This window comes from Bufo gargarizans, chromosome 6 (genome assembly GCF_014858855.1).
Source record: "Bufo gargarizans isolate SCDJY-AF-19 chromosome 6, ASM1485885v1, whole genome shotgun sequence".
NCBI classification, from domain to species: Eukaryota; Metazoa; Chordata; class Amphibia; order Anura; family Bufonidae; genus Bufo; species Bufo gargarizans.
The window spans coordinates 74,927,994-74,954,344 of record NC_058085.1 but is presented as its reverse complement, the minus strand read 5'-3'; the positions used below and the strand labels follow the sequence as shown (position 1 = coordinate 74,954,344).

The following is a 26,351-nucleotide window of genomic DNA, read 5'->3' as shown; positions in this document are numbered from 1 at the left end:
TCAATGGGGAGAATTTGATTGGTTCTGTGTGGCCCCTCCCACATTTTTGGGTCTCCGAAATGTTCTAACAAATTGGGCGTTGACCCCATGACTAAGTGACCCAAGTTTGGTGACTTTAGTTTAAAATCTGTGCGACTGGGAGCGATTTGAAAATGTTCCCTGTCAAAGTCAATGGGAAAAATGTGGATTGCTTAGCCGTGGACATTTTTAGTGGCAGCAGGGATAGCTGAACGTTTTGATATAAGATTTGTGTAGGTGGGCCTGAAAATGAGGGAGTGGTGGCAGTTTAGAAATCATGTCCTGATTTTTCAGCTTTTGCCAGCTCCCACTCTAGCTTTGCCATTCATTCCTATAGGACAAATTTCGCCACAAGAACCACGATATTCCATGAACCATTCGGCGAAACATTCCACAAAGTAATAGCAATCCGATCGGGAACAATCTGCACATTTTGGTAAATTTTTGTCTATGTAGTGTAAAAACTGTGGGAGGAGTTAGGGTGGCAAATTTGGCTATAATAAGAATATATATGTGAGATAACATTAAGTGGTCTTGCTATGCAAGAACACTTAATTAGCACTGCACTTATCATATAGCCATCTCTGAGGCTACTTTCACACTAGCGTTCTGGGCTCCGCTTGTGAGTTCCGTTTGAAGGCTCTCACAAGCGGCCCTGAATGGATCCATCGAGCCCTAATGCATTCTGAGAGGATGCGGATCCGCTCAGAATGCCTCAGTCTGGCACGTTTGTCCTCCGCTCCGCTCAGCAGGCGGACATCTGAACGCTGCTTGCAGCGTTCGGGTGTCCGCTTGGCCGTGCGGAGGCAAACTGATCCGTCCAGAGTTACAATAGAAGTCAATGGGGGCGGATCCGTTCGAAGGTGACACAATATGGTGCATTTTTCAAACGGATCCGCCCCCCATTGACTTTCAATGTAAAGTCTGGACGGATCCGTCTGAATACAAATTGTACTTAGACTTTTTTAGTAAATTATAATGCAAACGGTTCCATCTGAATGGATACCATCATTTGCATATAGGAGCGGATCCGTCTGTACAAATACCAGACGGATCCGCTCCGAACGCAAGTGTGAAAGTAGCCTTAGCGGCGGAAGTCCAAGCGCCAGGACGCCAATCGGCTAATAGAATGAAGGTGCAGTAAGCCCCTTCATCATCATCTAAGCACAGAGCTTCTAACCAGACGCTGTTCAAATAGATGGAGCTGATTTGCAATTCCTACAAAGCGATATGTTAAAATTGGCGCCCTACAGACAGACATCCTAAAATCCACTAGGACCTGTAGTTGGAAAACCCTTTCAGCATTATAAATATTTGTCTGCCTTTAACCCCTTCAGGACACAGATTATTTGTTTTTTTCCCTTCCACATAACATATTTGACTTGCTTTTCGCAGGATAAATTTTATTTTTAATGGCACCATTTTGAGGTGTATATATAATGCTCCCTGGGCATTGTGTGTCCCCATCACATGGTCCTTGGCTTGAAAAAGGACTTTTGCCTGAAACATTACCACGTGCTTATGCTGAAGCCATAATAAAACTTTCTAAAAGCCATCAATTTTAGTGTGTGCTGCCTGGACCATGGATCCGCAAAATATGGATCCGTTCCGAGTGCAGTCTGCATTTTTCTCACTCCCATCAATAGAGATGACTATTCTCGTCTGCAATACGGACTAGAATAGGACATGTTCTATAATTTGTACATTATACAGTGACACATCATTGAAGTTGTTCTGTGTCACTATATTACACCATCCTCAGATTGGTCTGCATAACTCTGGCGACAGATTCACTTCAAAGTTACTGACTCATACACATGACAATTGCCTGTTTCTCACCCATATTCGTTGGGGGTCACAGGAACCGTGGGTGTGGGTATAGCTATGTCCTCTAGGAGGCGTTGACGCTCGTAAAAGCTTTTAGCTCCTCCCCTGCAGCTATACCCCCTCCAGCCTAGAGAGAGAGCTTGTTTTTCTAGTGTCAATAGGAGGCAAGACCTCCCTGCTCTGCTTCCTGTTGCATTACCCCCTTCTACTAGTGATCCACTAGCGGGGGGAATAATGGGCATCTTGGGATGCCGCAATTCAACTGAACCATGGCTTCTACGGGATATTCTCAGGCCTCCCCCACAGTTTTGAGCTGACGGGGAAAGCGCTGGCTACTACTGTGGGAGTGGTAATTGCTTTACAACTACATACTGGGGTGCTTACTGCACAGCTCCTTCACAGGTGGCGGATTCTTCTAGTACTGAATTTGGTGGCCTCTGCGGGTGGCCCCTTCCTTTGCTGAAGTAGGGGGCTAGCAATACAGTATGACTCCCCTTGCCTGGCTTCCTGGATGCCTTATTTTATTTCGCAAGTGGGGCGTGGCACCAGTCGGTACCCACGGGTGCCCGGTACTCCATCTAGTGGCATATGGGTACCGCAAGTGGATACGGTGGCTATTCCACATTGTATCCTCTTCTTTTTGATGCTGGTTTTGGGCATGATTATAACTTCCTCTGCCTTCAGGGGGTTACCTAGCAACACTTGTGTCCCAGAAGGCCTTCCGCCATCGCCATGAGCCTCCACTGTTCCAGTCAGTCATGAATTTGTCCGCATCAATACGTAGTGCGTACACCATTGCACTAATATGGTGCATGCGTTCCACCGAGTCTGGTGTTTTCACTGACTCTGCATTCTCTATCCACCACTCCTCCTTATTGGGAAAGTGCTTATGCTGGCACTCTGGTTTAGCTACTACAACCAGTTCTCCTCCACAGGGGCAGATTTTACGCTAAGGCTCGAGTTCGTGGTCGCTGCAGTGAGGCATCCCCCTCAGGTGGGGGCCCTACTCTGGCGTTAGCTTGGCAGTTGCTCCTGTTCAATAACTTACCAGTAAAATCTCTTTCTCGCTCTTCATTGGGGGACATGGCACCCACCCAGTATTGTTATTCAACCACAGTTGTAGCTGTTGCTGGTTTGCACCCCGTTGGGTCCTTGGCATGGTTGGTGTTCCATGTTTTTTCTTGGTTGGCTTGCTTCTCCTACTACTTGTGCACAAACTGAAGCTCTCTCTCCAAGCTGCAGGGGAGGAGCTAACAGCTTTTACTAGTGTCAACGCCTCCTAGAGGACATAGCTATATCTACGGTTCCTGTGTCCCCCAATGAAGAGCGAGAAAGAGATTTTACTGGTAAGTTATACAAAAATCTTGTTTCTCGCCCAGTTTCCTTGGGGGACACAGAAGACCTTAGGGTTTTTACCGGGGGTTCTGTGGGAAGCTGGGCGTTCCCCCACTCTGCCTTTCTCTCTCCATGGTTCTGTCTTTCTCCAGTCCGACCTAGATCTGGGACTGGGACTCTGTTGCTTGAAGTGTCAAGTGTCAGCACTGTCCTTCCCCTTTCAGCGTTCCCCGGCCTTCTGGGCCTGTCAAGACCCTCTTCCGTGGAGCGGCTTTGGGTTCCCTTGTACTGCCCTCGGGTACCGCCCTGGGAATTACATACTGGGCTCTTGGCACTCCAATCTTTCCCTTGGAGCCGTTACAGAAGTTCTCTCTACTCCTTCTGTCCTGTACGGTTGTGTTTCTGTGGCCGTTGTGTCTCTGACGGGTGCCTGAGTGGCGGCCCTTCTTGTTTCAAGCCTTCTGTCTTTCCTCAGGACAGGGCTGTTCTCCATTCCGTCTCTTCCTTCCTTCTAAAGGTGGTGTTCGTCTTTCATTTTAACGAGGCATTCGTCCTCCCCTTCCCACCCCCGGGAACGGACACTTCACCGGTTTGGACGTTGTTTGGGCCTTGCGGTTTTTACTTGGAGATCTCCGACTCTTGTCGCCGTTCGGTCTCTTGGGTTTCCAGGTGGTCCGCGCAAAGGGTTGGCGGCCTCCAGGGTGGCTTTCCTCCGCTTTTTTCACAGTGGCTATTGCTGTGGTTACCGCACCAAGGGCAGGGTTCTGCTTTTGGTGTCACCGTTTTTTCACTGGAGCGGTCGGTGCCTCCTAGGCCGGAGGCATTTGGCTTCGGCCATGCGTTTGTGCAAGGCGGTCACTGGTCTTCCTTGCAGAGTTCTACAGGGTGCATACTCTGGCTTCGGCAGATGCTGCCTTGGGCTGCCTGGTCTGCAGGCGGCGGTTTCTTGGTGCCTTAGGGTGCTTCGCCTTGGTGTTGTGGTCCCTCCCCTTTTTGGACTGCTTTTGAACGTCCCAAGGTCTTCTGTGTCCCCCAAGGAAACTGGGCGAGAAAACAAGATTTTTGTATAACTTACCAGTAAAATCTCTTTCTCGCTCTTTCCTTGGGGGACACAGCACCCACCCATTCTTTGTTTTTCTCTACACGGTTTCCGAGTTTGTTTTACCCGTTGGGTAGTTGGCTTGTTGGTTCCATTTTTGGACTTTGCCTTTTTTCACTACTTGGACACGCAACTGGCAGCCTCTCTCTCCAGGCTGAGGGTATAGCTGTGGAGGTGGGGCTTAACAGTTTTCACTTAGTGTCACGCCTCCTATGGAGATGAGCTATACCCATATAGCTATAAGACAGAACCATGGAGAGAGAAAGGCAGAGTGGGGGAACGCCCAGCTTCCCACAGAACCCCCGGTAAAAACCCTAAGGTCTTCTGTGTCCCCCAAGGAAAGAGCGAGAAAGAGATTTTACTGGTAAGTTATACAAAAATCTTGTTTTTGTTGTACGCAAAATATGGATACCTGGCCATAATAGAACAGTCCTATCCTTGTCCGTAATGCGGACCCATTGAAGTGAATGGGTCCGCATCAGACCCGCCAAAAAAAGCAGATTGGATGCAGGCAAGAAAATATGTTTGTGTGAATGAGCCCTTAAAGCCTGAAACTACACGCTTTGCACATCCTGTTCTGAGGGACGTTCTGACCTGACAACTATCAGGTACTGACGGTGTTAAAGAGATTTTGTGGTGATCCAAATTACCAAATAAAACTATATCTTTATATGTCTATCTAGTCTTCACATTCTCACCTAGTTCATTCTGAAGTTAAATGTGTTTTGGCTGACACTTCACTGATGTGATGGGCTTCAGTTTTCTATGACTATCTTTGTCTACCCAGCTTTCTTCTGTATGCCGGACATGTGGTTTTTTTAACTCCAGTACACTTTAAGGGCTAGAGAGAAAAGAAAAAAGGTTGGATAATGCCTGTACTTATTTGTACAATCGGGAAGTCATTCAGCCATATAATTTTCCCTATTTCAGCTGCACAGCTAGATGCATTTCTCTCAGAAGCAGGGGATATGTCTCTTCTGCTATCACTGTATGCAGTTACCTCACTTCCCTTACTTCCCACTATGTTTGTTTGTTTTCTTCTAGGGAGCTCAGAAAGCTGATAAGGAGGGATAAAGCACACAGACAGGGTGCTCCTGTGACATACAGAAGCAGTGTAGAGGCAGTTGTTTTATCAGGCTCCGGATCTCGGACAACTTTGACACGCCCCTACTTCCTCTGTTGACTTTTGAGTCTGTTACCAGGAACAGACCTTGCCTAACAACAAACAGTGGGCTGCAAATTAGGTAGAAGTAAGACCCCTAGTGGCCATGAATTTACAGCTTTTTTTCAGGTGGATGCAGGCAGATTTTTTAAATGACGTGATTAGAGATAAGCAAATTTCCGCTTATGAAATTCGTTCACACTTCGTTTGTTGGTAAAAGGTGAATTGCGTTATGGATTCCGTTACCACGGACCATAACACAATTCTATGACTGAATGCCTTTAGAGGCATTCCATTATTCATTCCGTCATAATAAAAGTCTAGGGGCTGCAAAACGGATCCGTCCCGTTTCCTTTATGCAGGAGAGGACTCCCCAGCATAACGGAAATGGGACTGATCTGTTTTGCAGGCATTCCGTTATGCATTCCGTCATAGAATTGAATTATGGTCCGTGGTAACGGAATCCATAACTTCACCTTTTACCAACAAACCAAGTGAACTAATTTATAAATATGAAATCCGCTCATCTCTAGACGCGATTTTGAAATTTGTTATTTTACACCATTCTCTATTAAATGAAATGAAATTGTGTGAAAGTACAGCAACTCTTTAAAGAGAATTTCTCGTGCGTGGCATTGGGGGACACAGCACCATGGGTATATGCCCAGCTGCCACTAGGAGGCTGACACTAGAAACAAAAAAGTGTTGGCTCCACCCAGGTGGGCTATACCCCTCTGCTAGAGCCAGAACAACTCAGTCTAGTTCTAGTGTCCGTAGGAGGCAGACATGACCTGCTAGCAGGTCCTTTTTCTGCTAATTTTTTATCTTTTATTTTTATTTTTATTTCTTTTAATTTTTTCCTCTACAGGTAGCAGGGGCGGCTCCATCGTGTTCCACCTTAGTTGTCCCCCTGCGGGCGCGTACTCGGTACCTTGCAGCCACCCAGTCCCCAACGTGACCTGCTTCCGCAGTGGATTCCGGCGGACCCACGGTTTCCGTGTTGAGTCCGCCGAGGGGGTGGTCATGCTGCGCCTGAACTAATCGGAGGGTGAGTATGTGCTTCAGCCCCAACCCCCTCCCCCACCCCCCCACCTCCACTTAGTAAGCTGGGCCTTTGGGGGGGGGCACTTCTCCTTCTTGGGGTCTCCCCCGCTCTCCTCTCAGGGGGGTCGCCATTCTGGAGCCTTTTTTAATGGTGTCGGCCCCTTTAAGACGGCCGGTTTCGGCCCTCGCTCTCCCTACCTCGGTGGCTGTGTCCCCTCCTCTGCCTTCCCTCGGCGCTGGCTGTTTGTTAGCCGCTTCCGCCTCCTGCGCTGGCGGGCGGGGGCCTGCCGGCGGCGGCGCTTTTCTCCTCCGGCGGCACCCTGGCATACTAGAGGCCGCGGCTTTTGCCTGGCCTAGGCCGCGGTCACGTGGGCGGGCGTCGTCTCCGCCTCCTGGGCTTCCCGGGCTTCCTCTCTGCCTCTCCCCTTGTGGGCGTTCCTCCGGAGGCCTCTCTTCTTTCCGCCCAATCCTGCGCCAGCGCGGGCTGCTAGGGGGGCGGTTCTTCTGCCGGACGCTCTCTCTCTCTCTCTTCTGCCTGAGCTGTGCGGCCGCGTGCGTCCTCACTCTGTGCGCTCCGGATCCTCCAGCTTCGGTTTTTTCTGGGACACAGCACCATTGGTCGTGGTAGGCAGCCTCTGGCTGACTCCTTCCTCTTCTTTTCAGGTTCCACCACCGAGAGGCCATCATGTCTTCCTCTGGTCAGGCCCCCACTCCCCCTGCCGCCATTTCCACTCATTACGCCTGCTCTGTGTGTAGCAGGAAGTTCCCATGCGGCCAGCCTACGTCCCTCTGTGTGCAGTGCCTCACCCCCGGGCCCGCCCAGTCCGCTCCTGCGGCCTCCACCTTGTCGGTTCTCCCGGAATGGGCTGCTACCCTGTCCCAGGCCATAGGTAGCCTTGCTAGCCTCTCCCAATCCCTGGCGCAGTCTCTGGACAGTCTCCCTGCCCAGATTGCGGCCGCCTCTGGCAGGGCCTCTACCGCTGGTGATACGCCTGGCGACAGTTCCCAGCCTCGCTCCGGCTCTCGGTCCCGCAAACGACCACGTACGGTCTCGGCTGGGTCTCACTCCTCCTCAGTTTCCCCGGATCACTCCCCGGCTAGGTCTGAGTCCGGTGAGATTTCTTCTTCAGCCGCTTCCGCCGCTCCTGGGGACTCCTCCGCTTCAGATTCTGAATCTGAGCGGTGTTCGGCGATGTCGGCAGCAGTGCAGGATCTCATCAGAGCCGTGCGGGACGCACTCCACGTGCAGGATGTCCCCTCGTCCTCCTCCATGGAGGCAGTGTCCTTCCGACGCTCTAAGCGGTCCACTGTGGTTTTTCCCAATCACGAGGATCTGGACGCTCTCCTTGCCAGGGAATGGCGTCACCCTGATCGGCGCCTTCATCTCACCAAGGCTTCTGATGTTCCTTATCCTTTCTCTGAGGATTCGGTCAATCTCTGGACGATGCCCCCCCTGGTGGATCCTCAGGTCGCTCGTCTGGCGAAGGCTACTACGCTTCCCCTGGCTGATGCGGCTTCCTTGTCGGATCCCGCTGATAAACGGGTCGACTCCTTGGCCAAGTCCGTTTTCATCGCAGCGGGCGCCGCCATCCGTCCTGCGTTTGCCGCCTCTTGGGTCGCCAAGGCATGCGCCGTTTGGGCAAAGCAGCTTCTCCGTGCTTTACCTGCTGACTCTGAGCAGGGGGACTTGGCAGTGCTTGCCTCCCAGATCTATCAGGCCTCCAAGTTTCTTTGTGACGCCTCTATGGAATCGGCTCGCCGCTCTGGGCGCGCGGCCGCCAACTCTGTGGCTATCCGCCGCACCATCTGGCTTCGTTCCTGGGCGGCGGACGCCGCCTCTAAGAAGGCTCTTATCTCTCTTCCCTTTCTTGGTGGAAAGCTCTTTGGGAAACGCTTAGAGGAGCTCATCTCCGAGGCCACTGGAGGTAAGAGTTCTCTTCTTCCTCAGAATCAGCCTCGCCGCCGTCGTTTCCCCGGATCGTCCTCCCGGACGCAGTCCTTTCGGTCCTTTCGGGCCCCTCCTGCCCGATCTGACAAGAAGCCTTCCAGGCCTTCCTTCAAGTCCAGGCCCTCTTGGCACGCCAAACCCAAGCCCGCTCGTCCCCAGCCCACTAAGCCTCCTTCAGCATGACTCGATCCCCGTCATGGTGGGAGGGCGCCTGCTCGTCTTTCGGGATGTTTGGCGGGCAAACGTAGAAGACGCTTGGGTTCTCGAGGTGGTCTCTTCGGGGTACAAAATCGAATTCACCGACCTCCCACCCAGTCGGTTCTTCTTGACGTCCCCCCCCATGTCTCCCGCCCGGGCAGACAGTTTTTTTCAGGCCATTCATTCCCTGCGCGCTCTGGGGGTCATCGTTCCGGTTCCAGAGTCAGAACGTTTTCGGGGCTTCTACTCGAACCTGTTCACCGTCCCCAAAAAGGACGGCTCACTCCGTCCTATCCTGGATCTGAAGGCGCTCAATCGGTTTGTCCGGGTCCGTCATTTCCGCATGGAGTCCCTCCGGTCCGTGATCGCCTCCCTGGAGTTGGGCGAGTTCCTGTCGTCGGTCGACATTCAGGATGCCTATCTCCACGTTCCCATCGCCCTCTCCCATCAAAGGTTCCTTCGCTTCGCGGTGGGTTCGCTTCATTTCCAATTTGTAGCCCTTCCCTTCGGTCTGGCCTCCGCACCAAGGGTTTTCACCAAGGTGTTAGCTCCCCTAGTGGCTCTTCTTCGTGCCAGGGGGGTCGCCCTGGTGCCTTACCTGGACGACCTTCTGATTCGGGCCCCGTCTCCCGAGGACAATCTGTCCAGCCTGAGCATCACCCTCTCGGCTCTTGCTCGGTTCGGGTGGCTTGTCAACCACTCCAAGTCCTCCCTTGTCCCACGCCAGAAGATGCTCTTTCTGGGAATGCTGTTCGATACTCGCCTCGGGCGGGTGTTCCTTCCCCCGGAGAAGGTGTCTTCTCTTCATGCGGGGGTACATCTTCTCCGCAGGCCGTCCTCTCTGACCATCAGGACGTGTATGCGCGTCCTGGGGAGGATGGTGGCCTCATTCGAAGCCATTCCTTATTCCCAATTCCACTCTCGGGACCTGCAGATGTTCATCCTGTCCAGGTGGGACAAGTCCCCGGAGGGTCTCGAGCGCCTCGTTCGTCTCCCTCCTCAGGTTTGTCTGGATCTCTCCTGGTGGTTGCTTCCCCGGACGGTGTCCCTGGGCCGGTCCTTCCTCCCCCCCAGTTGGCGCGTGATCACGACCGATGCCAGCCTCTCGGGATGGGGAGCGGTGTTCGAGTCCCTTACGGTTCAGGGTCTGTGGTCTGTTCAGGAATCTTCCCTGCAGATCAACGTTCTCGAACTCAGGGCGATTTTCTTAGCACTGTCGCACTGGACTTCCCGTCTGCGCGGCCTCCCGATCCGGATTCAAACGGACAACTCCACCGCCGTGGCTTATCTGAATCATCAGGGGGGCACCAGGAGCGTGATGGCCCTGCGAGAGGCCTCTCAGATCCTGCGATGGGCGGAGGAACACGTTCCCGTTCTCTCCGCCGTCCACATTCCCGGGGTCGACAATTGGGCGGCAGACTTTCTCAGTCGTCAGCTCGTCGACCCGGGCGAATGGTCTCTCCACCCGGAAGTGTTTCATCAACTGTGTCTCCGGTGGGGAGTTCCGGACGTGGATCTCTTCGCGTCTCGCCTGAATCACAGACTTCCGCGCTATGTTGCGCGGTCCAGGGATCCGCAAGCTCTTGCGGTCGATGCCCTGGTTCTGCCTTGGTCCCAGTTCGACCTTCTGTATCTCTTTCCGCCCATCCCTCTTCTGCCTCGAGTGCTCAAGCGTCTCAAGGCGGCCCGGGTGCCGGCGATTCTGGTGGCCCCAGATTGGCCCCGCAGGGCGTGGTACGCAGATCTCGTGTTCCTGCTCGCCGACGTTCCATGGCGTCTTCCCCTGCGTCGCGATCTCCTTTCGCAGGGCCCTCTGTTCCACCCGAATTTACCGCAGCTTCGTTTGACGGCGTGGCTGTTGAGACCGCGATCCTGAAGGCCCGTGGTCTCTCGGACTCTGTCGTTCAGACGATGCTTCGCGCTCGGAAGCCCCAGTCGGCCCGTATTTACTATCGGACCTGGAGGGCGTATTTTGCTTGGTGCGAGTCCGCACGTTCTCGTCCTCTCCTTTTTTCGGTCCCTAATATTCTGGCCTTTCTTCAGGCTGGTTTTGATAAGGGGCTTCGCCTGGCTTCTCTCAGGGGGCAGATTTCTGCCCTTTCGGTCCTTTTTCAACGTTCTGTGGCCACGCGGGCTCAGGTTAAGACTTTTCTGCAGGGTGTCGCTCGCCGAGCCCCTCCTTTTCGTCCTCCGGTGGAGCCGTGGGACCTGAATCTTGTTCTTGATGCTCTTCAGTCCTCTCCCTTTGAGCCCTTGGCAGACATCTCTCTGTCGTTTGTGTCATTTAAGGTTGCCTTCCTTGTGGCTATCACCTCTATCCGTCGGGTTTCCGAACTGGCGGCGCTTTCCTGCCGGTCGCCTTTTCTGGTGTTCCATCGGGACAAGGTCGTTTTGCGTCCCGTTCCTTCTTTTCTCCCTAAGGTTGTCACCCCGTTTCACATCAATGAGGAGATTATCCTTCCTTCCTTCTGCCCTAATCCTTCTCACCCTCGGGAGAAGTCTCTCCATTGCCTGGATGTTGTTCGGGCTCTCCGCTGGTACCTTCGCCTCACGGAACCCTTCCGTCGTTCGGATTCTCTTTTCCTGGTTCCGGCGGGTCCTCGTAAAGGTCTGCCTGCCTCCAAGGCCACCATCTCTCGCTGGGTTCGGTCGGCTGTCAAGGAGGCCTACGCCGCGAAGGGTCGCGCTCCCCCTTCCAGGTTGACCGCTCATTCGACTAGGGCAGTCGGAGCTTCCTGGGCGGTGCGTCATCAGGCTTCGGCTGCCCAGCTTTGCCGGGCCGCCACCTGGGCGTCAGTTCACACTTTTGCCAAATTCTACCACATTCATTCCCTGGCTTCTGCTGATGCCAGCCTGGGGCGTAAGGTTCTGCAGGCAGCGGTGCTTTAGGTTGCCGTCTGGCGATCTTCTTCCCTCCCTCAGGGACTGCTTTGGGACGTCCCATGGTGCTGTGTCCCCCAATGCCACGCACGAGAAAAATGGATTTTTTGTACTCACCGTAAAATCCTTTTCTCGTAGTAGGCATTGGGGGACACAGATCCCTCCCTTTCCTTGGAGCATCTGTTCTTGTTCGTGGTTCCGGCGTTTGCTTGTGGTTGTCGGGTTCCCCAGTTCAAGACTTGTTGGCACTCCGTTTCTTTTTGGTTCAGGTGTGGCGTTCCTACTGCTTTTGGTACTGACTGAGTTGTTCTGGCTCTAGCAGAGGGGTATAGCCCACCTGGGTGGAGCCAACACTTTTTTGTTTCTAGTGTCAGCCTCCTAGTGGCAGCTGGGCATATACCCATGGTGCTGTGTCCCCCAATGCCTACTACGAGAAAAGGATTTTACGGTGAGTACAAAAAATCCATTTGTTTCATAAGAAAATTACCTATCACATTATTTATTTTTATTATTTAAATCACAGAATTTTTGATGAGGTTTAAAAAAGAAAGTTTCATTGTCTTTTTATATTAAAACATGTATATAACCATGCAATTTTTGCACTAGCCGCTATGCCTAATAGGTGATCATTTCCTGTTCTCTACAGTTAGCTTTTCAGTAGCTATCTTCTTATCACAGGCAGAATAACAATGTCAAGTGAGAAATCTGTATGGATACCATTCACAACAGGTGATATCACAGCTTATTTGCTCCCTCCTGACCTCTGCACACTGCACACCTTGAATACTCTCCCATAAAGTACATGGGGTCCCCTCCTGTCCATTGTGGGGAAGTCTTAACATATTTTAGACTTGGTGGCCAATACCAAAACTCAGGATTTTTATTTAAATGTATATAGGGACATGGAAAAATAAAATAAACACAAAAAATTAAAAACACGTTTAACATAAAAGCGTGAGAATATCCCACAGAATGAATACCTGTGATAAGTCTTGATGCGTTGACACAAGCTATATCCCCTGCTGAATACTAAGGAAATCCTAAAAACATGACCAGAAGGTGGGCCCTGAGGACTTGAGTTTAGGAACACTGATTTAACTCCTTTCCAACTTCTGCCGTGCATGTACAGCAGGTGTCTGCTCTTTAAAGCATCAAATAGGGAGCCATAGCTTACCATGTGCCTGCTGTTTCACACCGATCGCACACGTTTGACCCCTCAGATGCCATAGTCAATTGTGATGGCGGCATCTGTGGCAGCTTCGCTGAATTCAGGGAAGGTGTTCCTTAGTGGTGATAGCCTTGTATAGACGCAGGCCTATCTACCATCAATAATACGTGCAGCTATTGAGCCATATGATAGATCATGTAAATGAGTAGAGATAATACAACTCGTCATTTGGAATAGCCATACCTTCTTCTTTATTCTTAACAGGTGATACTCACAGAGGAGCCGACGTTCAAGTTACCCTCATCTTGCACAATATTTGGGGGAACATACCCCCTTACTCATGTTTCAGGCTTTCCTACCAGGCTTATCACAGGTATATTTCAATGTAGGCCTGCAGGTGGCAGCACTTCATTGGAATATACAAAATTTCACACGTATAAAATCACATTAGTGTATGAGAAAGGCAATCTGACTGTATATTTAGGTCCCCTAGGGGTGTCTGAAAAAAAGTAAAGCGTTTTTAAAACTATTAAAAAAAAAAAGTAAATAAAATTCCCCCTGTTCCCCATAATGAAACAAATGTGAATGATGAAACATCAAAATGGGCAGTTTGCTGTTTTTTCATCCCTTTACATCCCAAAGAAACTGAAAAAAAATGGGATTAAAAAGTCATGCACACTCCAAAATAGCATTAATAAAATACAAATCGCCTTGCATAAAATGAGTCCTCACACATCTCTGTAGATAATGTAGATATAAATTTAAAAACTTTACAGGGGTCAAAATATGGTGATGAAAAAAATATTTCCAAATGGTTTAATATATATATATTTTTAAGTATTAAAGCACAAGAAAAAGTATGTTTGGTATCAGTGTAATCGTACTGACCCAGAGAAGGTAACGGGTCCCTTTTATCACATGGGTAAAAACATAAAACTGTGTTGGAATTGCATTTTTTTCCAATTCCACCCCATTTGGAATTGTTTCCAGCTTTCCACTACATTGTATGCTATATTATATGGTGACATTCAAAAGTGACACTTGTCCCACAAAAAAACAAGCTCTCAAACGGTTGTGAACGGGAAAAAAAAAAGTTATGTCTCCAGGAAGGGAGAAAGTGAAAAGCGAACATGCAAAATCTGTCAGGAAGGGGTTAAGCAATAGGTCATTTTCTGATTACGCATTCCCTTTAAGCCAACCTTGGTTACATAATTGGAGATTTTAGTCTTCTAGAGCTTTCTGATTGTCTGTAGAGGACCCTCTGAATGCCTAGACGTATATATGGGAATCCCCACAAAATGTATACAGGAGAACAGACAAATCGATGTCAGCAATATCAGACACGTGGAAAAAAATGTAGAAAAGCGCTTAGCGGCCAGGCTGGACGTATAGCGACAAACTGCTGATAAGATGCTATCTGATCCTGTAATCCTGTTACTTAATACTGGCTGCATCTGCCACATATACTCCGGCTAAGACGGAGTTGCTTAGCAGACTCGGGAACTGGAGTTTTAGCTCCTTAATAATCATTGGAGTGTAAATACTCCCTCTGGTGACGGATACACCTGTTCCCACCCCATACATCTCCATTACGCTGCATTAGGTGCCATCAGTAAAGTGCTCTGCCAGTGCGCCTCTGCATCCGACATCCATATATTCCACTTAGTTTCTCTGCTCTACACCAGAGGAATCTTTGGCCTACATACAACTGTCAGCATGGACAGATTAAGGCGTACGATGTAAAAAATGATCATTATTGGGTAAAGCAAACCTTCTTACAAACTTCCTTGGGGAATGGTGATTGTGTTACACCAGGGCTACGATCACTGGCTTCATACATCATTCCATCAGTTTGTGCATTCATAGTTTCCCTGTAAGAACAGAGCACAATGTGTTGTTTTAAAGAGGTATTCTGCTTAATTCAAGTCAATCCCTATTCACAGAATAAGGGCTCATTCAGACGGCCGTATGCTGTCCGCAAAAATGCGGGATCTTTTTTTTTTTTTTTGCGGATTAGATGCTGTCACATTCACTTCTATGGGGCCCTTTTCTTCCATTGCACGGCTTAGCAAAAAAATTAAACATGTCCTATACTTGTCAGTGAAAATCAGGACTTGGCCCTATTGGTCTATGGATCAGCAAAAAAACTAAATGCAATTAGTTTTTTTGCGGACAGCATACGGCCGTCTGAATGAGCCCTAACTATTAGGTGGGTAGGGGTCTGACCTGAGGCCCCTATTTCCCGCGATCATGGAGTGTATGGTTAATCTGTCTCCCATAGATATGAATTAAGTGCATGCTTGACCTACCACTCTGTTCTTTTCGTGTGATCTTGTGGGTTATGCCACCACCATTTTTGTGATTTGGTGATGGTCCCACACAAGCTAATAGTTATCCCCTATTCTGTGGGTAGGTGATAACCTGAAATAATGGAATACCCCTTTTATGTTCAGTGGTGGGGGTTTCAGACCCTGTTTTGTGGATAAGTCATCAATATAAGGTCCTAGAAAACCCCTTTAACTTATCAAGAATTTTAATAGCGCTAAAATAGTATTAACTTTGTTTTACAGAGTCCGCTCCAGTTGCACCATCTCCAGATAAGAGAGTGTTCTGCCACCCGGTAAGGCTAACAACGCCAGCACTGCCTGTCCAGGGAGGAGTGGATGCCCAACAAGATGGCAGCTTGGTGTGTGTACGTTACAAAGGGGAGTCTGTAAGAATCAACCAGAGCTACTTCAGCAAATTGGTGAGCACACGCTTCCTCCTGGGCTTTGTGGAGCATTTCCTCATGATAACATCAAATGTAAAACGCACTGTTTTTGCAGTTTCAGCTTTATCGTCTCAGTTGCACTGAAGATCCAGGATCGGAAAAGTTCTTGCCTCGTGTGTGGTGTCTTTTGCGGAGATATCAGGTAGGTAGAATATGCAGATATTAATGATGCAAATGTGTGTCCGCCCCAGTTTTAGAACTGAACCCACAGCAGCAGTCTTCTAATTGCTGGGGCTTGAATTTAGAAATAGGGTTGTTTAGCTGCAACCTATAGGTGTTAGGCACTAACCATGATTAGTCCATGTGCTGTCAAGCAACTGTTAAGTCAAATTCCTTGTAAGTGCAAACTTATTTGGCCAAATTGATTCTGATAATGTTTAGATAATTTTTTTTTTTTTTTAAAGAATATCATTGTACCTCTGAGTAACCAGAAGTAAGCTTAAAGGGGTTGGCCACTCTGCTAGCACTTAAGCAGAAAGTAGGGAGATATTACACTTACTAATATATCTTCTTAAAGGGAACCTGTCATCAACTTTATGCAGCCTGTACTAACGGCAGTATAAAGTAGAGACAGGTGAGTTGATTTCAGCGGTCTGTCATTTATAAGTTAAAAGTATGTGGTTTCCGAGAACCAATAATCACAATCATTGCCGACTGGGCCTGGAAAAGAGTCACGGCCACCTGAGAAGAGTCCTGGTTACTCATGAATTCCAGCTCTCCTGATGATGACTGACAGTCTTCTACCTAGTTTTCTCCCTTTATCTCTGAGAGAACTGCCAATCATCAGCAGATGGGTGAGAGTGCAGGAGATTATGAATAACCATGACTCTTCTCAGGTAGATTTGATGACAGGTTTTCTTTAGTCAGATCTGCCTGGTTTTCCTGCTATTGGCAGCAGCAGCAGCCCTCTCCTTCCTGCACTCTGTATATGGTGATATGTGACCCTCACCACTGCATATAGAGATCAGCGACGCCCTGTACACTGTATACACCTCTTGACCTCAAAAAAGCACTCCAGGTTTTTTCCTGGACACATAATGCAATCTCCCCAGCAGTACTGTAGCAGTTCCATTTGTTTATTCCCAGCTCAGTTACCTGAATACATTTTGAACCACTTTTATTATGGGCAGCTGCCATGTGATCCCCAGTCTGACCACTAGTCCAGGGCCTGCTACCCTGTGTAGGTGGGAGGTCAGTCTCCCCTGTTTGGAGGTCTTCCTGTGTGTGAACTACACAATTACATCACCATCTATCAAATTCAACCTGGATGGCCACCAAGCTCCACCCTCCCGGTTCCTCTGTATGTCACTCCATTTTTAGAGTGCTGCCTTATATAAGAGACCAGGAGTGCATTGTCATAAAACTCCCATGACTGTCTGTGTTGTATGCAGAATCTCCCATGTATTCTATAAAACTTAGTTTCACACTGCTTCCTGCTGGTAAGAGCTAATAGGAAGAAACTTATTACAAGCAGGAGGAAGAGGAGATAGGCTGAAGCTCCATCGCCTAGTCCTGTCCATCAAGAATTGAATCTGGAGAATTCCAGTTGTTGGAATAGGGGGTAACCATTATGTCAGGAGGGATCCTACCGCAGGGACAACCACAATCATGAGAACGGACACCCTGTACTCCTCGGGACCCGCTGACATGAACGGAGTAGCAGGTTGTGCCACTCCATCTATTTTGGGGGGCTCCAAGAGGTGCAGGGTCCTAGTTCTAGGGGCCCCCACTGATCTACTAGTTAACCCCTATTCTGTGTGTAGGGGATAATGTGTAACAACTGAAATACCCCTTTTAACCCCTTTAGGACACAGTCTTATTTCACCTTAAGGACCAGGCCATTTTTTGCAAATCTGACCAGTGTCACTTTAAGTGGTGATAACTTTAAAACGCTTTGACTTATCCAGGCCATTCTGAGATTGTTTTTACGTCCTATATTGTACTTCATGACACTGGTAAAATGAAGTAAAAAATAAATAAATTTATTTATAAAAAAAAATACCAAATTAACCAATTTTTTTTTTTTGTTGCAAATTTTCAAGTTTCAATTTCTCTACTTCTATAATACATAGTAATACCTCCAAAAATAGTTATTTTACATTCCCCATATGTCTACTTCATGTTTGGATCATTTTGGGAATGATATTTTATTGTTTGGGGATGCTACAAGGCTTAGAAGTTTAGAAGCAAATCTTGAGATTTTTCAGAAATTTTCAAAAACCCAATTTTTAGGGACTAGTTCAGGTCTGAAGTCACTTTGCGAGGCTTACATAATAGAAACCACCCAAAAATGACCCCATTCTAGAAACTACACCCCTCAAGGTATTCAAAACTGATTTCTCGTAGATTCCATTGGGGGACACAGACCATGGGTATAGCTTAGAGGTATTACTAGGAGGGACACTATGCAAATACAAAAGAGAACTCCTCCTCCTCGGGCTATACCCCCAGGCTCCACCAGGAGGAAGTCTTTGCTTAGTGTCCGATGAAGGAGGATGACACTTGTGTTGATTTCTACTCCGGTTTGTTATTTTCTTTCTAGATGGGGACACAGGTCAGCATAGCGCTTTCCTGGTCCCCTGTGGAGTGCCCGCCGCCGTCGTCTTCAGGACGCTGCCTGGCTGCCTCCATTCACCCCCAAGAAGACAAGTGGATCCGGGCTCGACCTGTTAGCTCCGGAATCCCACCAGCTCCTAGGTCACCTGCTGCTGCCCTCCAGAGCACTGTACTCCGGTGAGTCAGATGTCTGAAGAGGTGAGCCCTGCTGGTACTGAACAGAGGGAGAAGACTGCAGGAGCAGATAAGTATGGCTGCAATCCCCTCTGCTCCCCCTTTCTCCCTGCCTGATACCTATGGGCCGCCTGGGTGAGCTGGGGAAAGGGTGTTTCTGTCTGGAGGTACTGGGGGCAACTGGAGGCACTATACTGGGACTTTATGGGGTGGTATCTTCCCTGCTAGGCACCGCTCCTACCACTTTCCAGCAGCACCTGCGAGCGGCGGGCCCCAAGCTTCATTCGGGGGGCCTCCGACACCATGCGTCGCCGTTCGGCCCTTCATAAACCCCCGCTACGCCGCGTTCGGCGCCGGGGGACATTTTTTCATAAAGCGCGCGCTCTTTTCGCGCTTCTATGACGCGTCCTGGGGGTGGAGCCTCCAGCGTCTTCCTCCGCTTACTGAGAAGCTCCTCGCACGCGTGGCTGCTCTCCGGTGGACTTCTGTGCTGTTGCCTGGGTGGTAGGACCTTTTAGCCTTGTTGCAGCTGGTAGAGATCTTTTTTGTGGTTGCCATCATGCCTAAGCCTGGGGCCCCCCTTAAGTCTGCCAAGACCTCTTCTCATACCCCAATAGGGTCCTGTAAGGAGTGTCTTCTGCCACTTTCTGTCTCTGGTATCTGTGCCTCCTGCCCTGCTCCTGGACAGGATCATCCTTCTCTTGCCCAGCCCAGTCCCCCCCTGTCCCTGCAGTTCCCGCTTGGGCATCTGCCATGTCCAGTGCGGCCGCTGATTTGGCCTTAGTCTCCAAGGCAGCCATGTCCTTTATGGAACGTATGGCAGTTTCCAATCCTGTGGCGCCAAACACTCGTCTCCTCTCAGTGGTTCCCGCAGAGGACGCTTGACCGCTAAGAGGCAGCGTGAGCAGCAGCATCCCTCCTAGGATGACTCCGCCGCCCCCCCCCCTCCCCCCCTCCCCCCTCCCCCCCCTCCCCCCTCCTTATTTAGATGACTCCCCGTCTAGACTCCAAGTCCTCTCAGATCCAGGGGGTGGTGTCGCACCTGCTGCGCTCCCCGTGTCTCTCAATGCGGGTCCTGGGTCTTATGGTAGCCTCTTTCGAGGCCGTACCATAGGCCCAGTTTCACACTCGTTCGCTGCAATGGGAGATCCTTTACCTCTGGGACAAGACCTCTCGTGGTCTGGACGCTTGCATCCGCCTGTCTCAGCGGGTTCGGGCAGCTCTCCCTTGGTGGCTGTCCCCTATGAACCTGACGTCGGGAAGATATTTCCTCCCGTTCTCCTGGACGATCGTCACTACCGATGCCAGCCTCCTGAGTTGGGGCAGCGTTCTCCAGTCCCGCACGGTTCAGGGGGTTCGGTCAGCGGCGGAATCTCGCCTCCCGATCAACATCCTGGAGCTGAGACCGATTTTCCACTCCCTCTCCTTGCTGGTCGCCCGGTGAGGATTCAGTTGGACAATGCCACTTCTGTGGCTTACATCAACCATTAAGGCGGTGATGCAGGAGGTGAGGAGAACACGTTCCGTTGTTGTCAGCGGTACGCATTCCGGGAGTCGACAATTGGGCAGCGGACTTTCTAAGCCGCAACAAGGTGGATCCAGGCGAGTGGTCTCTGCATCCGGATGTATTCGAAGACGTCTGCCGTCGGTGGGGCCGTCCGGATGTGGACTTGATGGCATTCAGGCGCAACAACAAGGTTCCGGTGTTCCTGGCTCGCGCTCGGGATCCGAAGGCGTACAGGGTGGACGCACTGGTGTCTCCGTGACAGGACTTCAGCCTCCTCTATGTCTTCCCTCCACTTCCTCTGCTGCTGAAGGTTCTACGCAAGATCGAGGCGGAAGGGATTCAGACCGTTCTCATCGCCCCAGATTGGCCTCGCCGCGCATGGTTCTCGGACGTCGCTCGGATGCTGGCGGACGCCCCATGGCCTCTTTCCGACAGAGAAGATCTACTGTCTCAGGGCCCGCTCTTACACCGGAATTTACGGTCACTTTGTTTAACGGCGTGGCTGTTGAAACCGCCATCCTGAAGAAGAGGGGGTTCTCGGATTCTGTAGTTAGAACCATGATCAGAGCTAGGAAGCCGGCTTCCTCCCGGATTTACTATCGTACCTGGAAGGCCTTCCTTGCCTTTTGTGAGAACTTTGGTTTCCCTCCCCTTTGTTTTTCCATCCCGATGGTGCTCTCGTTTCTTCAGTCCGGCCTCGAGATGGGACTGTCGCTGAGCTCCCTGAAGGGTCAAGTTTTGGCTCTGGCCGTCTTTTATCAGAGGTCCCTTGTTGTCCTGGGTCCTGTGAGGACTTTCCTGCAGGGGGTGGCACATTCGGTCCCTCCGTACGTCCCCCCTTACCCTCCTTGGGATCTCAACTTGGTCCTGCGTCCCCTCCAGGCGGCCCCCTTCGAGCCTCTGAGGGAGGTCTCCCTGACCTTTCTCACCTGGAAAGTGGTCTTCCTTGTGGCCATAACTTCCATCAGGCGGGTATCGGAGCTGGCCGCACTTTCCTGCCAGGAGCTTTTTCTGTTTTTTCACCAGGATAAGGTGGTGCTCTGTCCGGTTCCCTCCTTTTTGCCCAAGGTGGTCTCCCCCTTCTACCTTAACGAGGATCTTGTCCGGCCCTCCTTTTGTCCTTCTCCGGCAAACCCCAAGGAACGCGCTCTCCATTCCCTGGATGTCGTCCGGGCCCTGAAGGTGTATCTGACGGCTACCGCCTCCGTCCGCCGTTCAGACTCCCTCTTTGTGATTTCCGAGGTGCCTCGTAAGGGTCTGGCGGCCTCCAAGGTCACTGTGGCGCAATCGATCCGCTCGACTATCGCCGCGGCTTATCGCGCTCGTGGCAGGGTTCCCCCGGCTCGGATTACCGCTCACTCCACTAAGGCCATGGGAGCTTCCTGGGCAAGGCGCAATCGTGCCTCTGCGTCTCGGCTGTGTAAGGCGGCCACCTGGTCGTCCTTACATACCTTTACGAAGTTTTATCAGTTGCTTTTGCTGGCTTCGGCTGATGCTGTCTTTGGCCGCAGGGTTTTGCAGGCTGTGGTTCCTGTTTGACCGTTGGACGTTTTTCCTGGCGGTTCTGATGTTTTTTCCCACCCCGTTGACTGCTTTGGGACGTCCCATGGTCTGTGTCCCCCAATGGAATGTACGAAAAAAGGAGATTTTTTGTGAAACTCACCTGTAAAATCTTTTTCTCGTCTTTTCCATTGGGGGACACAGCTCCCACCCATTCTGGAGGGGTTGCAGGAGGGGTTCAGTTCTGTTTGTGGTTTGGCCTCATGGTTTTAGGTCCGATGGCTTCCATTATTTTTTCTTTTCTCCTTCTCCTACTGCTTTTGTAACGCCTGACTTCCTCCTGGTGGAGCCTGGGGGTATAGCCCGAGGAGGAGGAGCTCTCTTTTGTATTTGCATAGTGTCCCTCCTAGTAATACCTCTAAGCCAGTGTTTCCCAACCAGTGTGCCTCCAGCTGTTGCAAAACTACAACTCCCAGGATTCCTAGACAGCCTTTGGCTGTGCGGGCATGCTGGGAGTTGTAGTTTTGCAACAGCTGGAGGCACACTGGTTGGGAAACACTGCTCTAAGCTATACCCATGGTCTGTGTCCCCCAATGGAAAAGACGAGAAAAAGATTTTACAGGTGAGTTTCACAAAAAATCTCCTTTTTACAAACTTTAATCTTTATTTTCCATTAATTCTTGTGGAACACCTAAAGGGTTACCTTTAGGTGTTCCACAAGAATTAATGGAAAATAGAGATATAATTTCAAAATTTCACTCTTTTGGCAGATTTTCCATTTTAATATTTTTTTTTCCAGTTACAAAGCAAGGGTTAACAGCCAAACCAAACTCAATATTTATGGCCCCGATTCTGTAGTTTACAGAAACACCCCATATGTGGTCGTAAACCGCTGTACGGGCACACGGCAGGGCGCAGAAGGAAAGGAATGCCATACGGTTTTTGGAAGGCAGGTTTTGCTCGACTGTTTTTTTTTTTTTTTTTTTATATACACCATGTCCCATTTGAAGCCCCTCTGATGCACCCCTAGAGTATAAACTCCAAAAAAGTGACCCCATTTTAGAAACTACGGGATAGGGTAGAAGTTTTGTTGGTACTAGTTTAGGGTACATATGATTTTTGGTTGCTCTATATTACACTTTTTGTGTACAAAAAAAAAAAAAATCATGTTCTGGTGTTTCCATAGTCTGAGAGCCATAAACGCGATTACCTTGGGTAGGGTATGATTTTTGCGGGGTAAGATTACTGTTTGGCACTATTTTGGGGTGCGTATGACTTTTTGATCGCTTGCGATTACACTTTTTGTGATGTAAGGTGACAAAAAATTGCTTTTTTTTTTTTACGGTATTCACCTGAGGGGTTTATAGAGCAAGTTGTTACGGACGCTGCGATACATAATATGTATACTTTTATTTTATTTATGTAAGTTTTACACACTAATATCATTTTTGAAACAAAAAAAAATAATCATGTTTTAGTGTCTCCATATTCTGAGAGCCATAGTTTTTTCATTTTTTGGGCGATTATCTTAGGTAGGGTTTAATTTTTTGCGGGATGAGATGACTGCTTGATCGCTTGCTATTACACTTTTTGTGATGTAAGGTGACAAAAAATGGTTTATTTAGCACAGTTTTTATTTTTAATTTTTATAACAGTGTTCATCTGAGGGGTTAGGTCATGTGATACGTTTATAGAGCCGGTCGATACGGACGTGACAATACCTAATATGTATACTAATTCCTTTACAATGCATTTCAATACTTCATGGGACCCCCCCCCCCCCACGCATTTAGCCAAGGTGCCGGGCGGCGGTGATTGGAAATACAAATGACGTACCGGTACGTCATGTGTCCTGAGAGGTTAAGGGTATGCTGTAAAAATTTGAATTAAAAGTATTGTGGTATAGTCACACACTCTAGATTTTCTGTAACTGTTCCATTCTTCTGAATGAGACTTGCAGAACTCCATGCAGATGCTGATGTACCCCATTCTGATGTATTGGACTGATTTCTGGCTTCAGGAACTTGTGTAATCTGCGAACTGCGGATATACACTTAAAGGGGTTGTCTCACTTCAGCAAGTGGCATTTATCACTGACTAATGTATTGTGATCCTTCATATTGGCTCCTTTGCTGGCTTTATTAATTTTTCCATCACATTACACACATCTCCATGGTTACGACCACCTTCAGTGGTCATTCTTGCACACTATAGGAAAAAGGGCTGGCCTCTCTGGTGACTGGGACGGTGTGAGCGCACATAGGCTAGTGCTTTTTCCTATAGTGTGCAAACACTACCACTGCTTCCGGATTGCATGGTGGTCGTAATGACGGAAACGAGCAGTGTATAATGTGATGGAAAAATTAATCCAGCCAGCAAAGGAAGCAATATGGGTAATCACAGTACATTAGTAAGTGGCTTGTATTAACTTTCTCTACATGATAAATGATATTTGCTTAAGTCAGCCAACTCCTTTAAAAGGGTTTTCTGAGAATCCATCAGTATCGGATAGGTGGGGGTCTGGCAGCCCCGCCAATCATTTGTTTACAGACAGCTCACCAAGCACAGCCCCGTATATTGTATAGCGGCTGTGCTTGGTATGACAATGCTCCTAGGCCACGTAAACAATAAACGTGATGTCACTGGCCTAGGAAAAGCCTAGGAAAAGCTGAGAGCTTGGTAAAAACCAGCGGTGCTCACCGTGGGGCCACTGGCTTCTCAAACAGCTAATCCTGGCTGTCGGCTGTCACTGAGGACAGGTCATCAGTAAAAAACAATCTTTGAAAACCCCTTTAAGGGGCATTTACTTGCACCAACCGAGCAGGCAATTATCGGGAAGGGATCTTTGCTTCCCGATAACTGCCTGCTTGTCAGTGGAGGAAAGAGCTGCATTTCCTCCTCTGTACGGTAATAAATGGTGGTCACAGTCATTGCTCGTCCTCATCCAGATTCATTGTTTCTGGGCAGCAGATTACTGTTCACACACCACGATCTGCTGCTCAGAAAGAATGATATAATGTGCTGCATGAAAGATCATTTCGCCCAATGAGCGATTCATTGCTTGACCGGCAGCACATTTACATGGGCCGATGAACGAGCGTTCACAGTAATGTTCATTCCCAATAATCGGCCAAACAATTGTGCTGTGGGAATCTGCCTTTAGGCCTCAATTTGTTGCAGATTTCCTGTGGCAATGTTGTGACTTTTAGCGATTGTGTCTGAATCCATACCTTTTCCTGCCCCCCAAATTGAATGTGCCTGAACGAGACAGCTCTGCCGATGTCCTTTACTAGTCTGCAGATATAAGCATCTCGGAAATGGTCAAAGGCAATACAACTGTATTACATAATGACAATATGTTCTAGAATAACTCTGATGCACTGGTGACCTCAGATACTGGAGCAGATTCATCAAAACTAATACAAAGGAAAAGCTGAGCAGTTGCTAATAACCAATCAGGTTCCAGCTCTCATTTCTCTTTAGAAAATGAAAGTTATGACCTGATTGGTTTCTTTAGACAGCTGTTCCACTTTACCCGTGATCCACTTTTGATAAGTCTGTACCAATTAGCCTATTTTGTGTATAGACAGCATTGATGAAGGGGATCTGTGGGGGTAGCACACAGCAGTGGGGTACTTTACTGTTATTAGATTACAGAACAGTGTTAGAAGTGAATTGAGAGGAAAACTTAACAGTTCTGTCTTATATTACGTAGGTGATGTTCGGAACAGCACAGTATGAAGGCTCAGGACTGCAGGGGGCGCTCCCAGTCCATGTGTTTCAAGCTTTGCACAGGATTTTTGGTGTTACTTCTGAGTGCTTTGCTTCTCCCTTGAACTGTTATTTCAAGCAATACTGCTCTGCATTCCCAGACACAGATGGATATTTTGGCTCCAGGGGGTGAGTGTTCAATTCTACATATCCTCTATAGGACGTATCAATTTTAGTCACTCTATCAATTATGCATTATCGCAGTATGATGAAATTATTTGCTAAGGCAAATCCCTCATACAGACACCGTTTTATCGGTGTAGGGGTGGGAGTTCAAAGCTCAGCTTGTGAATAACATTACCGACGATTCACTGACAAGTAGACTATGGGTCATGAGGCAAAAAGCTATGTGACTGACAACTTCTGCCACAGAGAAGCCAGTTTTTATTTATCATCCGTGTCATTGGGGGACACAGCAAAGATCTTGGTATTTGTCAGAGTTAGCATTCCAGATTACACAGGCTAGCGAGTATATTTGTGAGGCCTCCCTTGATGCGGAAATGGTGGCAAGAGCATCAGCTATGTCTGGGGCCATTTGTAGGACTCTTTGGCTGAAAGACTGAGCAGCGAATCAATCATCAAAGACCCTTCCTTTCCAGGGTAACCGCTTGTTCGTACCCCATCTGGACCAAATCATCTCGGACTCTACGGGGGCGGGAGCACCTTGCTTCTCCAGAATAAGCCGCCGCGGTCCAGATCTTACCGAGGACCTAGATCGCGCATTCGCTCCTTTAGTAGCAGTTCCAGTCCAGGCTCTTCCTGTAGATGACAAACCCAGGAAACCAAGAAGAGGCCGTTTTTAAGCTTCGACAGGCTTGGCGCTCAAGAGCCCAGACTGCAAAGCCCAATTCCAGTAAGCCCACTTCTGCATAATGGGCTTCCCTCCCCCCTTGGGTTTGGGGGGGGGGGGGGCGTGTCTATGGTTCTTTAAGGACACTTGATTCACGCACATTTCCGATTCTTAGGACGGCAAAGTAATTGAATCCGGTTTTTCAGGTTGGTTCCTCCAAACAACCCACCTTGAGCTACCGAAGTTTTGTCTGCAATCCGAGACCTCCTGATTCAGGGTGTAATCAGCCTAGTTCCACCAGAGGAACATTATCAAGGTTTCTGTTCCAATCTTTTCGTTGTCCCAAAGAAGGACGGGTCTGCGAGGCCAGTACTGGATCTCAAGGGCCTCAACCGGTTTGTCAAAGCTATCTGCTTCAGGATGGAATCCTTGAAATCACTTATAGCCTCCATGGAGAAAGGGAAATCTCTTTCCTCAGTAGACATCTGGAGAATGGTCCCTCCATCTGGATGTCTTCATGGCCTGCGACTAGGGCTGAAAATATTACTCGATTTGAATCAAGTAATTCGACACAAAGAAATCCTCGATGCTAATTTTTTGCTTT

The 26,351-nt window shown here is 49.1% G+C and overlaps 1 protein-coding gene across 2 annotated transcripts in view; it reads left to right on the top strand.

Annotated features, from left to right (window-relative positions):
- The window catches only part of PCIF1 (phosphorylated CTD interacting factor 1), a 78,961-nt gene that overhangs the window by 40,283 nt on the left and 12,327 nt on the right, over positions 1–26,351 (top strand). For both annotated transcript variants that reach the window (XR_006390520.1, XM_044299215.1), the window contains exons 11-13: positions 15,250–15,425; positions 15,505–15,591; positions 24,902–25,086. Coding sequence is in view for 1 of the 2 variants with exons in the window: in XM_044299215.1 (XP_044155150.1) it covers positions 15,250–15,425; positions 15,505–15,591; positions 24,902–25,086 (448 nt within the window). In the remaining variant the exon portion in view is untranslated. The remainder of the gene's footprint in view (positions 1–15,249; positions 15,426–15,504; positions 15,592–24,901; positions 25,087–26,351) is intronic.